Source organism: Scomber japonicus, chromosome 2 (assembly GCF_027409825.1).
Source record: "Scomber japonicus isolate fScoJap1 chromosome 2, fScoJap1.pri, whole genome shotgun sequence".
NCBI classification, from domain to species: Eukaryota; Metazoa; Chordata; class Actinopteri; order Scombriformes; family Scombridae; genus Scomber; species Scomber japonicus.
The window spans coordinates 30,289,299-30,305,412 of NC_070579.1; the positions used below are offsets into that span (position 1 = coordinate 30,289,299).

Below are 16,114 nucleotides of genomic sequence, written 5' to 3' on the forward strand. Positions count from 1 at the left end.
AATTATTTTGGGAATTTTGAGTGATATATTTTTTATTCAACTTGGTGTCAGGTGTTTAAAATATTACATTTGGCTTTGAAATGTTTATATTGGGGTATACAACAACATTGTTTAATATCAGAATTATATCTTAATATTAATGGCTCATAAATATGCTATAGGAACGATGTTTTTGTTTTGTTTTGTGAGTGCAACAAGCGATTAAACACTGACGCATACCCACTGCGCCAAAAAGGACAGTTCCATCTGCTGCACACAAAGAAAAGTGTCAGCTGCGCACATGTGGACTGATGTCAGAATTAATGCAGTCTAATTCTGACCAGAGTAAAATGAATCTGTTGCACAATAGTTTGTGTGGATTGGCACATTCCATTGATTTTTTGGACACATCTGGAACGAATCAGTCCGGATGTTACCAGCGGGCATTAATTAGTGATTGGGCCGGTCCCCTTATAAAAAGGAGACGCGCCCACTGCTCTGCTCTGTCTCCATACCAGCCAAGATGAGCTACGGACCTGAAGTCTTTTCCGCCTCCTCCTACCGAAGGATTTTCGGGGCTAGTCCCCGTTATGCGTCCTCTCCATCCCGGATGAACGTGACGCCAAAGGGAGGATATCGGTCCTCCTCTGCATCCCGAAGCAATGTCTCATCCCTGGGCTCATTCAACAGAAAGTCCGGTCGCTCCTTCTCGCCGATGCCACTAGATAACTTCGATCTGGCACAGAGCACCGTCGTGACCAATGAGTACAAAATTATACGCACTAATGAAAAGGAACAAATGCAAGGTCTTAATGACCGCTTTGCAACGTTCATCGAGAAGGTGCGCAACTTGGAGCAGCAGAATAAAGTGCTGGAGACTGAGCTGGTTACTCTGCGCCAGCGGCAGACCGAGCCGTCCCGTCTGGCTGAGCTTTACCAACAAGAGATCCGCGAACTGCGCTCCCAGATTGATGAGCTCAACGGGGAGAAGTCCCAGCTGATGATCGAGAGGGATAACATTGAAGACGACCTCCAGAAACTTCGTGGAAAATACGAAGAGGAGTTCCATGCCCGGGAGGATGCGGAGGCCAACCTCAAGGTTTTTAAGAAAGATGTGGACGATGCCACCATGGTGCGCCTGGACCTGGAGAAGAAGGTGGAATCTCTCCTGGACGAGATCAACTTCCTGAGGAAGGTGCACGAAGAGGAGGTGGTCGAGCTGACGGACATGATCCAGGCTGCCCAGGTGTCTGTGGAGATGGAGGTGGCCAAGCCAGATCTAACCTCCGCCCTCAAAGAGATTCGCGGCCAGTACGAGTCCATGGCTTCCAAGAACCTGCAGTCCGCCGAGGAGTGGTACAAGTCCAAGTTCGCCGACCTTTCCGAGCAGGCCACCCGGAGCAACGATGCCATCCGCGCCAGCAGGGAGGAAATGAACGAGTTCAGGAGGCAGCTGCAGTCCAAGACCATCGAGATAGAGAGTCTGAGGGGAACAAACGATTCTCTGGAAAAGCAACTGCGGGAGATGGAGGATAGGCACAATATGGAGATTGGAAACTACCAGGTAATTACATTTTAATGACGTCTTAACCGCTTAGCGCAAGGTAAATAAGGCCATGAAAAGTGTCTAAAAAATTATTTACATTTAATCAGCTGATAAGTGGTAAATGTCAGAGAGAAACAACTAGCAGGAACAGCTGCGATCTGCGGGCTCTGTCCGTGGTGCTGAAAGTGATCCTCCTGGGACAGCGCGCCCAGCAGCTGCATCTGACAACGCCCACATAGTCCTGCTGCTCTAAATGACTAATTTCATACATGTATTTAATTAAGCACTCCTAAAATATTTTTAAAGGACCAACATTTTGCTTTTAATCTACTCTAATTTCATTCCATTACAATGAATTACTCATGTTAACAATACGTCTTTGTATGTAGGCAGATACATTATTCCTTTGCCAGCTGTGACCTCTAAGTGCTACCTCTATGGATAAGATTTGTTTTTAAAAATGCAATCTATTTATTTCCTGCATATTTTCCTTTTTTTTAAATTTTAGGAGAGCATGGCAGAGCTGGAGAATGACCTGAGGGCCACTAAGAGTGAGATGGCCCGTCACCTGAGGGAGTACCAGGATCTGCTGAATGTCAAGATGGCCCTGGATATTGAAATTGCTGCTTACAGGTCAGTCCTTCTCTAAAAAGACAACCCACACATTACACATTAATGTGGAAGTGAAAAGGTTGAATCCTCCTTCATTTGTTTTCTCTACCTTATCACCTTTTCTGTCTAAACCCTTGTCTGCATCGTCCTCTCTACAGGAAGCTGCTGGAAGGTGAGGAGACCCGCATAGGCACAGGGATCTCCTATCCTAGCGTCTCCATGAGCAGTGGTGGGCAGAGCTACAGCTATCAGACCCGCATGTACAGCAGCCCCGCCAAGAGCTCCAAGAAGGAAAGCAAGGATGAAGACCAGCAGCAGAACAAGGCTGGAAGCAAGGTCTCCCAGCGTGAAGTTTACGAGGAGACGGTGGTCACCACCAAGAAGATGGAGAAGCAGCAAGAACCTGGCGATATTCCCACCAATCAGAAAAACTAAGAGCCTACTGTAAGCCTGTTCTTGACCCCTAAAAACCTCCCCGTGTCCTCTCCTCTCTCTTCTTCTCTCATCTTAAAATGAACCCTGAGTCTTTACACTTAAAACACTTGTGGGGATCTAAGATGGTGCTTCTGCTTTGCCTTCTTAGAAACACAGTAAACTTGTTTTCTAACATCTGAAATATCATATGTTGGATGTCCACAAGTGTGCAGAGTGAAGGATCTAGAGGTTTGTTTTATGTTGGCTTCCTTGCCCCCCTCTGTCCCCCACAGGTGTACCCCAAAGGAAATCCATTGTAACTCTACTGTAACACATCACTATTCAAAACCACAGATCTCTTTCTTGTTCTCCTTCACACACTCGACATCTATAACAATAACAAGCACTTTAGGTAGCTCGTCTTGCAGAACTACAGTCTGTCACAATACAATACTTGACTGGTCTTTCACATTTTGGGCTAATGTTGCAGCAACATGTCATACCAAAAAGTAGCAGATAATAACACGGGTCACACATTAATACCACAAGCTGTGAGTTACTCTCAACACATTCCAAGGGAAGCATGTGTGCGTGAGTGTTACTGTGAGCACTTAAAGGACAAAAGATTCAAAACACATCAGCTGGTGTGGGTTGCTGTTTGTGAATCCACTTACACAATACAAATTGAATTATTCCTAACATAATACTGATAAGTCAGTAAGGAAGCACACAGTTTACAATTGCAAGAAACCAGCTAGAATAACATATGATAGCATCTTACTGAGCCGTTTACTGGAATCGTGGCTAACACCGATAATAATGCTTATATTCAGTCTCTTTGGTAAAAAACAGCAACAGACTTGTTAAATGAAACGTCTGCTTAAATCTCTTCTTGCACAATTGTTTGACTGTGATCTAATCAGCTCTGCATGACAACAGTATGGAAGAGGACGAACATCCTCAGTCAAGCACTGACCTTTGTTACGTCTCGATGAAGTGTCATTATCAAAAGTTGATCATAGTTAGCTATTTAAAATTAGATTAAGACTTGAAGCAAACAAGAAATAAAGTGTATTAATCAAGCCTAATTTGCATGGTGTATGTAGAAGTCCTGCTTGCATGGAATCCATCAGCTCCATCATTCAAATTGAAGGAAAGCCCACACCTTCCTTTTCACCATTAGACCATGCTGATCATCATCCTGCACAACACTCATTTCTGACTGTAATACTGATGTGCTTGTTAGGACGTGACTTAGATAGGCTGCAGATCTCTACTGTCATAACTTGTAGGACGTGACTTAGATAGGCTGCAGATCTCTACTGTTATAACTTGTAGGACGTGACTTAGATAGGCTGCAGATCTCTACTGTTATAACTTGTAGGACGTGACTTAGATAGGCTGCAGATCTCTACTGTCGATACTGTGAATTTAAGGAGGAAAGATCATCTTTAAGGCACTTATATAGAATGTCAAAACTAATTTGGTAATGATGAACTGTTTGCACAGTGTGCTATGGAAGGATTCATGGAAAAGGGATGGTTAAGCTAGAATGATGTAGAGAAGGCAAAGTGAAGGCAAAATGCAGCTAGAGATATGTCTGTTGATACAGCCAGTCAGAGACTGTGTTGTAAATTATGCTTTAGCACGAATGCGAGACTTTCTGTAGGATCCACCTAGGTGTGATAAAATATGTGCATTTCCCATCTGCCATTGACAATGCTTGATGCGCATATTAGCCCCAGAATCCACACTGTAGCACTCGGCGTGAAGAAAACCACACCAACTCAAAAATATATCAGAAGTTCAGTCAAACATACCAGACCACAATATGTTTGGAACAACTTGACCTCTCTCTCCTTAACTGTGGCCATGACTGGATAAAATGTCTGTTGTAGTATGACCTCACCACTAGAAATCCTTCTGTATGAGAGACTTAGCTCCTTTCTCTGCTTGTGCACTGCCAGCTTTAACACAGCTATCTCATTCTTCTGCTGCTTGCCTCGGCGACGCCCTGACAAGCTGCACTCACACTACGAATGAAAACAAACAAACAAAAAAAAAACTTACTGATTGTATGGCAGACTGTTTTAGATTGGGTTGTTTTACTTGAGGCTTGTGTATCTTAGTACTGTAGTAAGTGTGTTTGTATCTCTACACAGTGGCCTATCATGACTGGAATTTTTTTTTTTTTTTGGGGCGCGAGGCAGCAAATCTGACACTTGAGGAGGCATTTTTGGTTTATGGAGGCATCCAGTGTAAAGCAGAAGGAGAATCTCAGATGCACAATTATGTGCACATGTACGCATGTGGCATTTTATAGTATACAGCTATAATAATGGGTGAATGGTTGCAACTGTCAAGCCTTTATCGTCACACTATAAACCAAAAGAGTTTTCATGGGTGTCTGAAAAAAAAACATCACTACAATTCCTTCTACAGCACTGCCAAACTTTTCTAGGTACACATGCAACACTACTTCATGGAAGATCATTTTTTGACAATACGGTGCATCACAAATCCAAAAACCAACAATCAAGACTTAGCCATAGAGCAAATATTATAGGATGTAAAATGCCTTAAAACACCAGCAGCTTCTTTTACCGGCCATTGTTGTGATGTGTATGATTCTGTTCAGTGCGGTGTTTAATCATTATTATATCTTTATTAGCATTTACCTAGAGCTACCGTGACTACAAAAGCATAGGGATTGAATGTAGTTGACATGCTATTCTCTTTACTGTTATAACTACTTATGTATTGCTGTATGGCACCATATCAATAAAGACTTGACATTACTGAGGCTGCATATGATCTCATTGTGTTTATTTTTGTGCACCACACTGAGAACTTACTATAGATCCTTGACTGGTAACAACTCATAATGAGCTGATAAGATTTGTAATAGGACTGATGACCACATGACCACATTATTATGATATGCTGTTTTTTCTACTGCATGATCTATGGTAACTGAAATTGATTCAGTATAGTAGATTTTAGAGTATGGTGGTCATCTTTTTACTGCACACTTGCAAAAAAACCCCACAGTTTGTAGCTTAAGAAAAACTCCTGTGAGTTTCATTGTTATGTGTGGATATTGAGATATTTAAAACATGTATCCAGGCATGTGGAAAATTATTTCTTGACTGCTTTTTGATTTTTCTGTAAAAGTAAATATTGCTTTAGATCAAGGTCATCTGGAAAGCAATGTCACCTTGACCTCCTTCTTGGAGATATATATTTTCTCTTGCTTCTCAGGGCCACAGTGCAGATGTTAACACAGAGATATGATGGATTATATGCTGCTGTACTGTATTCTCACCTTTGTGCCCCTGCAGCTGCTCCACACACTTACACACACACCTACCAAGTCTTAGACCTTGAGCCCTTGAGCCTCATGGATTGTCTGTGATTAGCACATCTCCTGCCCACCAACTGAGTGGGACAGTCTCAGCACTTGTCGTGCATGTATGACGCAAGTTGCAGTTCTTCAAAGATTTATACCCCTGCAATGCTGCTGAGTAGAAGGTGTGGTGGGAGCCATACAGTCACATGCCACCATAAAAGCCCTGTTATGAAACAGCCCTCCTTCTCTTTTTTTTGCCCTCAAACTTGTAGAGTGCTTCAACCACTATTCTAAGTCCCACCTCAGCCAAGCTGCTCCTTCTTCATAAGCATTGAAAACAGAAGTATTACAAGGCTATAAAAACATATAAGACATGGCCTCCTGTAAGGAACTCTATCCAATCTGGGATTCATTTAAAATTTATAGCAGCTAGCAGAGCGGGTTTCCGTCCCAATGCAATCAGCATACATTGTAGTTAGATGATTTCTCAAGTGTGTCATTCTGCTTGCAGTATTGTGTAAAAAGTGCTTGTGTTGCTAATGTGAAGCTAGGAGCCTATCAGCTCATTGATAAAATGTTCTACTTTACCTCTGTTGATTTCATTTTTTGTATCATATACTCAATTCCTATTCCACAATCCACTTCCAGATTTCCTCCTTTCCTCTCTAAAGTAGCTTTAAGGTTTGGAAAAAGATCCAAGTCTATGTTCTTTATTGGTTTCCAATGAAACTGCATAAATATTAAAACCAAGGATCTGCATTTTTATGGGCACAGCATTCCATTAAATGGAAATATTGTACTGTACTAGGTCATTTTTATACACATTTCCCTAAAATGTGGCTTGTAATATTTATTATGTTTTGAAACTTCAGAATTCAAAATGAATTTCTGTGGGTTTCAATAATGTTAGGATGCACAGCGTGAGTTTAATGACTGGTTCTTCACTGGAATTTTAGAGGTTAATAAATATTATCTGCACATGCACACACACATCACTTACTCTGCTAATCTTTCCTTTGCAAGTCTTACCCTTTGCTATCTTCAGGGATAAATGATACCGAGGTGAGGGAGAGACATGTTTTATGTTCTGTCTGGTGATAAGTGTCTGTGTGGTGCTGTGATGGTGGTGGGAAATGAGACTGGGCCTGTGGAGCGGGGGGGCCATGGCTGTAAATTTCTCCGGTTTGCCAGCGTCTCCTGATCAAAGCCATTTCTCTTCACCGGACTGAGGTGTCGAATCTGCAGACATATTTAAGAGTGAATATGTGTGACCTCACACACGTACACATGCACACATATACGCCTTGGGAGAGACCCCGAACAAGGGAGGTTGTTTAAACATCCCCTCCAGATATGTTTTAATACTGTGCTTTGTTTACTAATTTCTGTTTTTTTGTCACTTTTCATTCATAGTGAAACTCAAAGTGCTGCAGTATTAATATCATAGAACACACAATATAAAGAAAATAGTTAAAAAGTTAAGATGAAAAAGCTTTTTTATTAAAGAGTAATGTCTGTACTTCCCTCAGATGGTTAGAAACGCTGTTCCACAAGGGTGGTTCAGCAGAGCAGGAGGTTCAATCCCCATGGTGTGGAGCTTAGTACTGAGGGCCCAGAGGAGAAAGCTGCTGGCAGATCTTAGGATGTGGGTGGAGGTTTGTGGTATGATCTGTTAGGGAGGTGCATTTCGGTTGATAGATTCGTATGTGAGTAGCAGGACTTTTTGGTCAATCCTGAAGGAGACAGAGTGCAATGAAAACAGAATTAGTGATATTTGCATTTTCACACACTCATAGGATCCTGGCAGAATGCTCTGAATGTACTGGAGTGTCTGCATTTTCCTGCCAGGGGTCCCTGAGAGGAGCAAATTGCAATAGTTCAGTCTTGAGGAGATAAAGGTATGGACAAGTGTCTCTGCATCTGACAGGGTTAGAGAGGAGTTTAGAGATGTTTTTGAGAGACTGAGAGAGAGGTTTGTCTTACAGGGTCATAAAAAGTCAGCTGAGGGTCAAACCTAACTGCCACAGTGACTGAGGACGAAAGGGGCATGTACTGACTGTCAAAGGTGAGATGGAGTGGATGACTGAACCTGGAGGAAGGAGGAGAGCTTCAGTTTGGCTGCTGTTAACCAGCAAACTAGCCACAACACATCCAAATATCACCTTGGTTGGTTCTTAAAAGTTGAGCCAGTGAAAAGTTGCTACATGCTATAAAAGAATACCTTGTAAAAATATGACCTCTTCAGAGTTGTTGGCAGGCACTTCTGCATGCTAAGCTAAGCTAGGCCAAACATGGCACTGAAACTGATATTGAACAAAATGTCTGAATATTTCTTTAAACACACAAAAAGTATGGCAGACATTTTCTAAATGTATTGTTTGTATGAATCTTTCCACCATTGCACACAATGACAGGTGGTTATGCATCTCTCTTTCTCTTTTTTAAAACCTGTAAACAAAGTGTTAATTTGTGAGTTGCTGCTGTTGCCTAGGAATCTGTTGCTAGCATCCTGCTGTGCTCTTGCAGCCATGGGGAATGACCACTCTCAGAGAGACAGAGAGGTCTTAAGAGAGGCATGCACACAGATACAGAAGCAAGACAAAAAGGAATGAGAAAACAATACAGAGATAAACTATTAAAGAGAGCCATTTTACTTAAGATAACAGGACATGTTTGTTCATTTTAATAGTATGAGTCTACAATCTGTGGCAGAAACAAACTGAGATTGGCTCATCTTTAAAGGAAATTTACTGTTCTGTTGGGGGAAATTGCTCTTAATGGAGTTTGAATGAAATTGCCTCGTCAAACTGTTTCCTTTGCATGACAGGAAAGTGCTGAATCATTGTGAGGTAGGCCCTGTGATGTGGCATTCACCCTCTTAACCAAGCCATCAGTGTGTTTTTTTCCCTCTGTGCTAATAATAGCAGAGACAGAGGCAGAAAAGCCAGACAGGCAGGCAGACAAACTAGAGGAAGATATTTCCTGAACAAAGGGGGAGGTTGTATCCCTAATTTTGACCTCTGTCTAAGCTTCTTTGAGGATGGATGGATGGAGTGATACTGCAGGTATTCAACCAGAAAAATACAATTATATTAGAAAGTCCATCTTAGTAATCAGAAAATGGAATGGGCAAAGCCTCTGTTGTCCTTCAAATATTTCTGATATTGTGGATAATTAGATTAAGGTGTGAAGATTCAATTTAGAGATCAAAGGTTAAGTGAGACTTTAACATTTATTTTGACAGATTTTTGTCCTAAGTGGTAAATCCAAAGTAAAGCCATAGCATAGAACCAAGCCTCTGCTCTATGGCTTCCTTCACTTCTGGCAAACCAAAAATTGCTGGTTGACAGAAAACACATTACTAATGGTGTGCCAGTGCAGGATTATTGCCACAGACACCAGATTAAAAACTCTATATACTGTGAAATACTGCTTTAACTTCATCTCCCCAGAGAGAAGCCTCTCTGCTGCAACGTTAGCTCCGGGCAAAGCCATCGCTATCCAAGACGCTGAGCAGAGAAGCAGACTGAGCATCGAGTTATTTTCTTTAAGTTGTTTAATGCTGCAGTGTTGTTTTTTCCCCCCTCAGTTTCTGTTATGCCAGTCCATTATTTATAACATAATCACTTATTGTTTTGTGTGTGAGTGGGGGTAGGGGTTGAGGGGTTGTTGTTACAGTGTATTTGTATGAAAAGTCTGATTTGTATAAATAAAGTCTGATTGATTAACACAACCAACAGACAGTGACGTTATACATTCTATATTTAAAACTCATCGCCAATAACTCCTTTTTGGGTGACAATCTCTTTTCTCTCTTTCTTTCTTTGGGTGTGAAGAAGTGTGACTCATCCCTTTCTCCAGTAATTAGGTATGATTTAAAAAAAAAACCCTGTTATACATGGAGACGTCTGATAAAAATTTTAAAGGTGGGTATTTATAGGTTTCAGCTGGCTGTATCAAAAGCTAGAGAAGTAGGAGAGTAGATAGAGACACAGTACTGCTTTTTCATCTACAGCAACAGAACTGAAACTCTGCAGCTGTGAGATGCTGCACTGGATGCGATGAAGGCACAAAGTGTCAGTGTAGAGATATATCTAACAAAATATTCACATGCCTTTCAAAAATGTCAAACCACTCGGGAATATTTTGTAAAATCTTTTTTCTTCACTTCCTTGTGCCTTCTGTCAGAATTCAGTCTGTAGATACAACTGGATTTCTTTTTTTTCTCTCTACAGGTCTAATGTTTAGAAGATAACTCCCTAAACTCCTTTAATATAAGTAGTCCAACCTCCTCAAAAATACCCTATCCACTTCCTCTATTATTACTTATTGACGACAATGCATTCCTGAAGAATATATGTGCCTGCTACTTCCCTGACATTAGCTTATATAACATATCAGTAACACATTTCTTGTATGTCTGTCAAACCAGATTAAGGAACATCTTCTGTCAGGTCCCTATTCAGATGGGACTCATTATTTTGGAGGAGGCCATACAGGGACGGCTCAGGACTGCAGCAAAACAAGTTCAACCAATAGGGATGTGTCCTCAAATTAACCTTGTGCCGCAGTGTGCTGCTGCTGGCAGTAGTAACAGATGCGTTCGGCATTACATTAAGATATTCATTTTGCTGATGACATTGTGGTTTATAAGTCTATAACAAGCCAATAAACTCATGAGCTCATTCAAGAAATATCATTTATATTGACATCTCAAGCTTGTTTTTTTTTTTTTGTTTTTTTTTTACATCTATATTACTCCACAAGAAAAGGGCATCACCTGAGTGGGGAAAATTGCATTGATTATTTGTATCTGCATCATCTTAAGTTTAATACATCCTTGATACAGATGAGACTAACATAGACGTGCATTAAAACATCTGACAAGCATTTTTAGCTAATGCATGTATCTGAGGAGAGGTATCTTAAATGGTTCCTTTAGCCCTTTAGGGGAGTGAGAGGTGTGTACTGCTGCTGCCTAATCCATAATAGAGCAGCTGAGCCCATCCAGTGCTTTCTGTTCAACATCCAGCCTGCAGACTATGACACAGCATTATGAGATAGAGAACCAAAGGAAACTGAAAGTATGAAAATGTAACAAAGCTTAACTCAACCTTCATGGTGTCATGAGGGATTATGGCCAGAAGTTAAGCAAATGCAAGGACAAAAAAAAAAGTATATGAGCGTGTCAAACTGAATAGTTAATGTTCAAAAGCTCAAAGCTTAAAAAGAGCGCTGCCTCTGATCAGTTTTAGATGATTCTCTTTTAACCATTGATGTTAAGAATTCCCTTTCTTAAACGTGATACAGCTTTAATGACAGATATGGCCTGATCAGTTGAACGATAAAAGATAAGCTTTCTGTCAGGAATTCATTCTGTGACCTCTTTTTCTTTGATAAAATATTAAAATGACTTCATCGCTCTCTTGCTTTTAAATACCTGCTGCTGCCTGAGATTTGGTGCAGAGATCTGTACTAATGTTGTGATGATACATTGAATTTAATATCGTATTATTAGCTTCTGTTTAGCATAATTACGCTACATCATTGTGACCATTAATTTCCTTTGCTGCTGAACAGGTGTGAAGCTGGACGAGGTCAGACAGAGTCATCTTATATCATTAATCATTAGGCCTTGCAGACATGGCTATTGGCAATGCACCTTTACAAAATACACTAAAGACTATATTATGATGTCGATTGTTGTTTCTCAATGCATGGTTACCACTGCTGTGTGACTTGGTAAGTAAATGGTTGCGACAACTTCTCTGGCAAGAAGCAGAGGTGCAAGACAAATGAACCCTGGAGCACACTACAAGATACTGAGGCTAATAATAACCCTATTTGAAAATCATGACTGATTTTCAAGATCATGGAGAGCCTGCACTTGATCATGGCAAATATAACAGGTCACCTTGGACAGATATCAGATAAATGAAATGTTTTAGACAAGCTGTAAATGAAACACTGACATGATAATATTATGATGATATTAACACCGGAAAGTTTCTTCTGAACAGTCTCTTTCACACATCCAGCCAGATACATGGCATTAGTATTCATTTAGAGTCGTGCTTCTGTGTACTTTGTAAATGTCCAATATTCATTATTCTTTCAGCTGTTATTTGGTATCCACTGGCTCCTGAGAAAACTCCTGCCATTTGGTGTTGGGCAGGGGGTTATTAGAACTTTCTCCGAACATTTAACTGCTATGTTAGAAAAATAATAATGAATAGTAAAAGTGAAGCAAAACAGTAAAGTTTCAGCCTGGAAAACCAAAACAATAAGCCTGAAAGACGCAGTGCAGAACTGAGAGGAGTTGGGTTATCACCACAACAAGTGTCCTTCTTTACAATATACATATCATGTCATTTAACCAACACTGTCTCCTAGAAATAACGTTCATATACAGCTAAATTGCATCCCAGTTATATTGCTTTGGCTAATGTAATCACTGCCTGGAGTGCGGTTAAGGTTAGTGAAATGATAATAAGTATGTCTCTGTATTAAACCAAGACCACAATCTTTCTCTGACCTTAACCATAACCATTAAAAGTTTAGCATTACTGTAGTTTCTACTAGGGGATATTGTACTGCAAGATCAGATATTTTGGTGGGAAAGCTGAACCAGCTAGGTACATTGTCTCTGAACAATTTACTCATATGCTCAGTATTGACATGTTAACTAATAACATTTTCTCATTATGTTGAGAGAAAACGTAATCCTGCCAACACCATGTTTCTAGAAAATATTGATCAGTGCAGTTTTAAAGAAATCTTCGGGGATAGTTCAAGCTGAAGAAATGCCTGCCCTCATTAGGATTTTTTTTTCATCTTCAGTGTATCATTGCAGTTTTCTCACAGAGGTGCATGCTGGATTTCTTATTTTCTAAAATTAACTTGACTGGTTAATTAATGATATTTTAGTTTCTCACTCCTTATGATTATTGTATTCATATTTGTTCTTATTTGTGAATGTAAATATATTCTACATTACAAACATCACTGACACTTCTGAAGTTGTCTGCTTGGCCTTTTTTTTAATAATGACAGCAAGATTACTTTATGAGATATGATTTAATCCCTCCACTGCCTCAGCAGTTCCCTTCCAATGTGCAGCAGAGGATGTAAGGAGTGGAAAAGGACACAGAGGGACACTCCCATCCCCACACAAAGCACTGCAGGCTGTCAGGCTGGAGGAATAAGGATTACCTGCCTCCAGAGGCCAACTTATTGATATATCTCCCATGCTTCACACACTATATAGTCTTCAAACATCCAGACGTGCAGCAGGAAGGGGGAGGGAGGGGCTGGTAGAAGGGGGAGGTGCTGTCCATACTCCCCTGACCCCCCTCCCCTTGTTTCAGCCATCCTTCTTCTATGAGGTGCAGGAACAATAGTGACACGTGCACCTAATGAGACATAAAGGTGGGATGTTGTTCTCTGCTGTTGCATCCAAGTATTCGACTGATGACCACTCAGCACAGATCAATGACTGGCAGTGATTGATTAACACACTTACACATACACAGATTTGTGGGATAATTTGGAGGAGTCATGTCGATGGGTCTTCAGGTCTTCAGCACCTCCTTTTGTGTGTACTGAGTGCCCCACCTCCATTCTCTTAATCCTTCTTTTTTTTCTCATCACCTTATTACTCACAGGTCATCTTTTACACTGTCCTCATTTGCTGAAATGCTTTAACGACTAATGGAGAAACCCTGTATGAGGTCTGAGTCTGTTAGATATTACAGCATCTTTCACTGCACAGACAAGTCTATCAAAATGCAAAGCACACTTGCAGCTGTTAAAAGGATAAAGGTCGTTCATGTTTGAAGATGTCCTTTTCTTGTGACAAACAGAAAATTGCTGTAGCAGACACCGGGCGTGTGTGTGGACAGTGTCGTCCATACTGAGCCAAGATGCAAGAAAACAAATCACCTTATCATCAAAGAGACAGTGAGAGAGGAAGGAACCATTGTGTATAAGGGGTTTTCTCAAAGGGAATGTAAATTACATGTAATAATAGGAATGTATGGAACACCAAAAGTGTCAAACAGTATAGATTTAAATAAAAATGACTCCCTGTCAAGAATATATTTGGCTAGGTTCATTGTAAATTCCCATTGATCATTTAAAGTGTGACAGTTATACATCAGTGTCTGCAGAGATTCTAAATATAAAATAACCATAAGAAGCCTCAAAAAATGAAGTTTCATTGAGTGTTTCATATTATGCCTTATGATGGTTAAAACATCATCTATTAATCTTTTATAAAAGGCCAAAACATTAAAAAGAACAACTTTTACATTGCAATGTCGTGAAAAATCTCCTTGGCTGGTGCTACTTGTGTCTTGGTTTGTCTTTTTATCTACATTTTAAATTCATCAGTTAGACTTTCTAATGGTTTCCTTAGTGGAAAGTGGTATAATTTTTTTAGGGTGCTTTATCTTTCAGGTTTTATTGCCACATGCTCTCCTCCAGCCTCCAACCACTAAATGTGTCTTTGTAGGTGATGTGTGGTATGTGGGAGGTTGGGTAGAAGGGAGGTGCTAAAGTATCAAACAATACCATTGTCACCTGCCCCCCCCCCCCACTTGAGTAACATCTATTTCAACCTTGGAGCTTGAAGAAATGACATTAAGATTAGCAGTGGACTGCTGCTGAGTGTTTCCCTGGAAGTGAGTCATTCAGTCTAACCTGCTAGTCATGGGTGAGTGCGGGGTAATTACAAGATATCATTCAAGCAAAGAATGACTTTATGGTGTTATCATTTCCTAAGACTGTCGTTCCATGGAGAAGAAATGGCCGGCTGGAGTTAACGGAGCAACTGGTCTCTAAATAACAATAGAGACAGCTGTGAGAACATATCAATCTGCTGCCTGCCTTTAACAAATGGCATTGATCAAAGGTGTTACTGAGTGCAGCTGAGTGAGAGAAGCCTTTGGGCAGATGTTTCTATTATCATTGTTGAATATGTTATGGTGCACAGATGTGGTACACAGGCATGACACAGAAAAGGAAAATTATGCTTGACAGGCCGAGGGTGACGACAAACTTTAGCAACATTTTTTTTATTCTGAGCACATTTATTGCACTTGTCTCATGTATCCTGTCAGGAGCTTGACACTGTATATGAATTATGTGTGATGGATGGGTTGAACATCTATCTCTGAGGTACCATGAGCATCTATAACCTTTGTCCCTTCTCTGTCCCAGCTCTGCTGCAGTTTGAGGCACAGATCCATCAGATGGATTTCAAGTCTACCATGTGCTGAATACCTGCAACCTTGGCTCCACCCTCTTTGCTGCACTACATCAACGCGGCAAATTCATGCAGTCCCAAGACGTCCCATCTCCAGGCCTACATGTGTGTGTATGTGTGTGGTTGTATGTGTATGTTTGCCCCTCCCCTCTCCTCCCAGCTCTCTCCCTAAGTGCTGACTAGAGTTATTCCCCACCTGCTGGCAGTCTGCCCAGAGGCTGATATACTGTGTCACTGTACACACATAAACAGCTATTGATCGGGCAGAAAACACCAAAAGCATTCCATTATCTCAGAGTGACCATAATTAAAAATGTCAACAAATTATTTTGGCCTGTGGGACTGAATCCAAAGGGTCGTTAAGGCCACATGCCTGACTGTTAAACTACTAAAATATTTACCTCCTGCAATCACGTGGATACAGTAAAAGGTCCGGCTCAGTGGTGTGGAAGTGTGCCCGTGTGTGTGTACAGTATGTGTGGGCAAATGCTGCACAAAGGCAGCAAATCTATAGTCAGTCAACGCCCCATAATTAGAGAGTAGATCGATGGAGCAGGATCAGCTATTAATTAAAAGGCAGTTTAGAGGCTTGTACGGTCAGCTTTGAGCTGAGTGAGCGGTCATATATCACTCATCCACATAGGTGAGTCTCTTAAAGGCCTGTCCACATGTTAGTTTATCTGTAGTGTGTTCTAATGTTCTGGTGATAGTTTGAGGTGATTTACTGGGAAGGTTATAGGATCTGAACCCAAACAGATGTATGGATGAGACTTATCTATCTAATTGACCCTTCACCTCGTCACTGTGCTTCTCTTTTTTCATCAAATAGCATAATTATAGGCTCTCAGAGGATGAAGACACCCCGTTACTGTTAAGGGAGATGGAAATGTCATGTTAATTACACAGAATAATTTGCTTTCCAAATCTGAGCCCTCTCACTGTCCAATAT

General features: G+C 40.8%; 1 protein-coding gene across 1 annotated transcript; it reads left to right on the plus strand.

Moving 5' to 3' along the window:
* Nucleotides 1-410: 410 nt before the first annotated feature.
* On the plus strand, nucleotides 411-2,572 carry inab (internexin neuronal intermediate filament protein, alpha b). The gene is made up of 3 exons (XM_053341501.1): nucleotides 411-1,543; nucleotides 2,034-2,158; nucleotides 2,296-2,572. The coding sequence occupies exons 1-3, from the start codon at nucleotides 503-505 to the stop codon at nucleotides 2,570-2,572; spliced, it is 1,443 nt and encodes a 480-aa protein (XP_053197476.1). The 5' UTR covers nucleotides 411-502.
* Nucleotides 2,573-16,114: the final 13,542 nt, after the last annotated feature.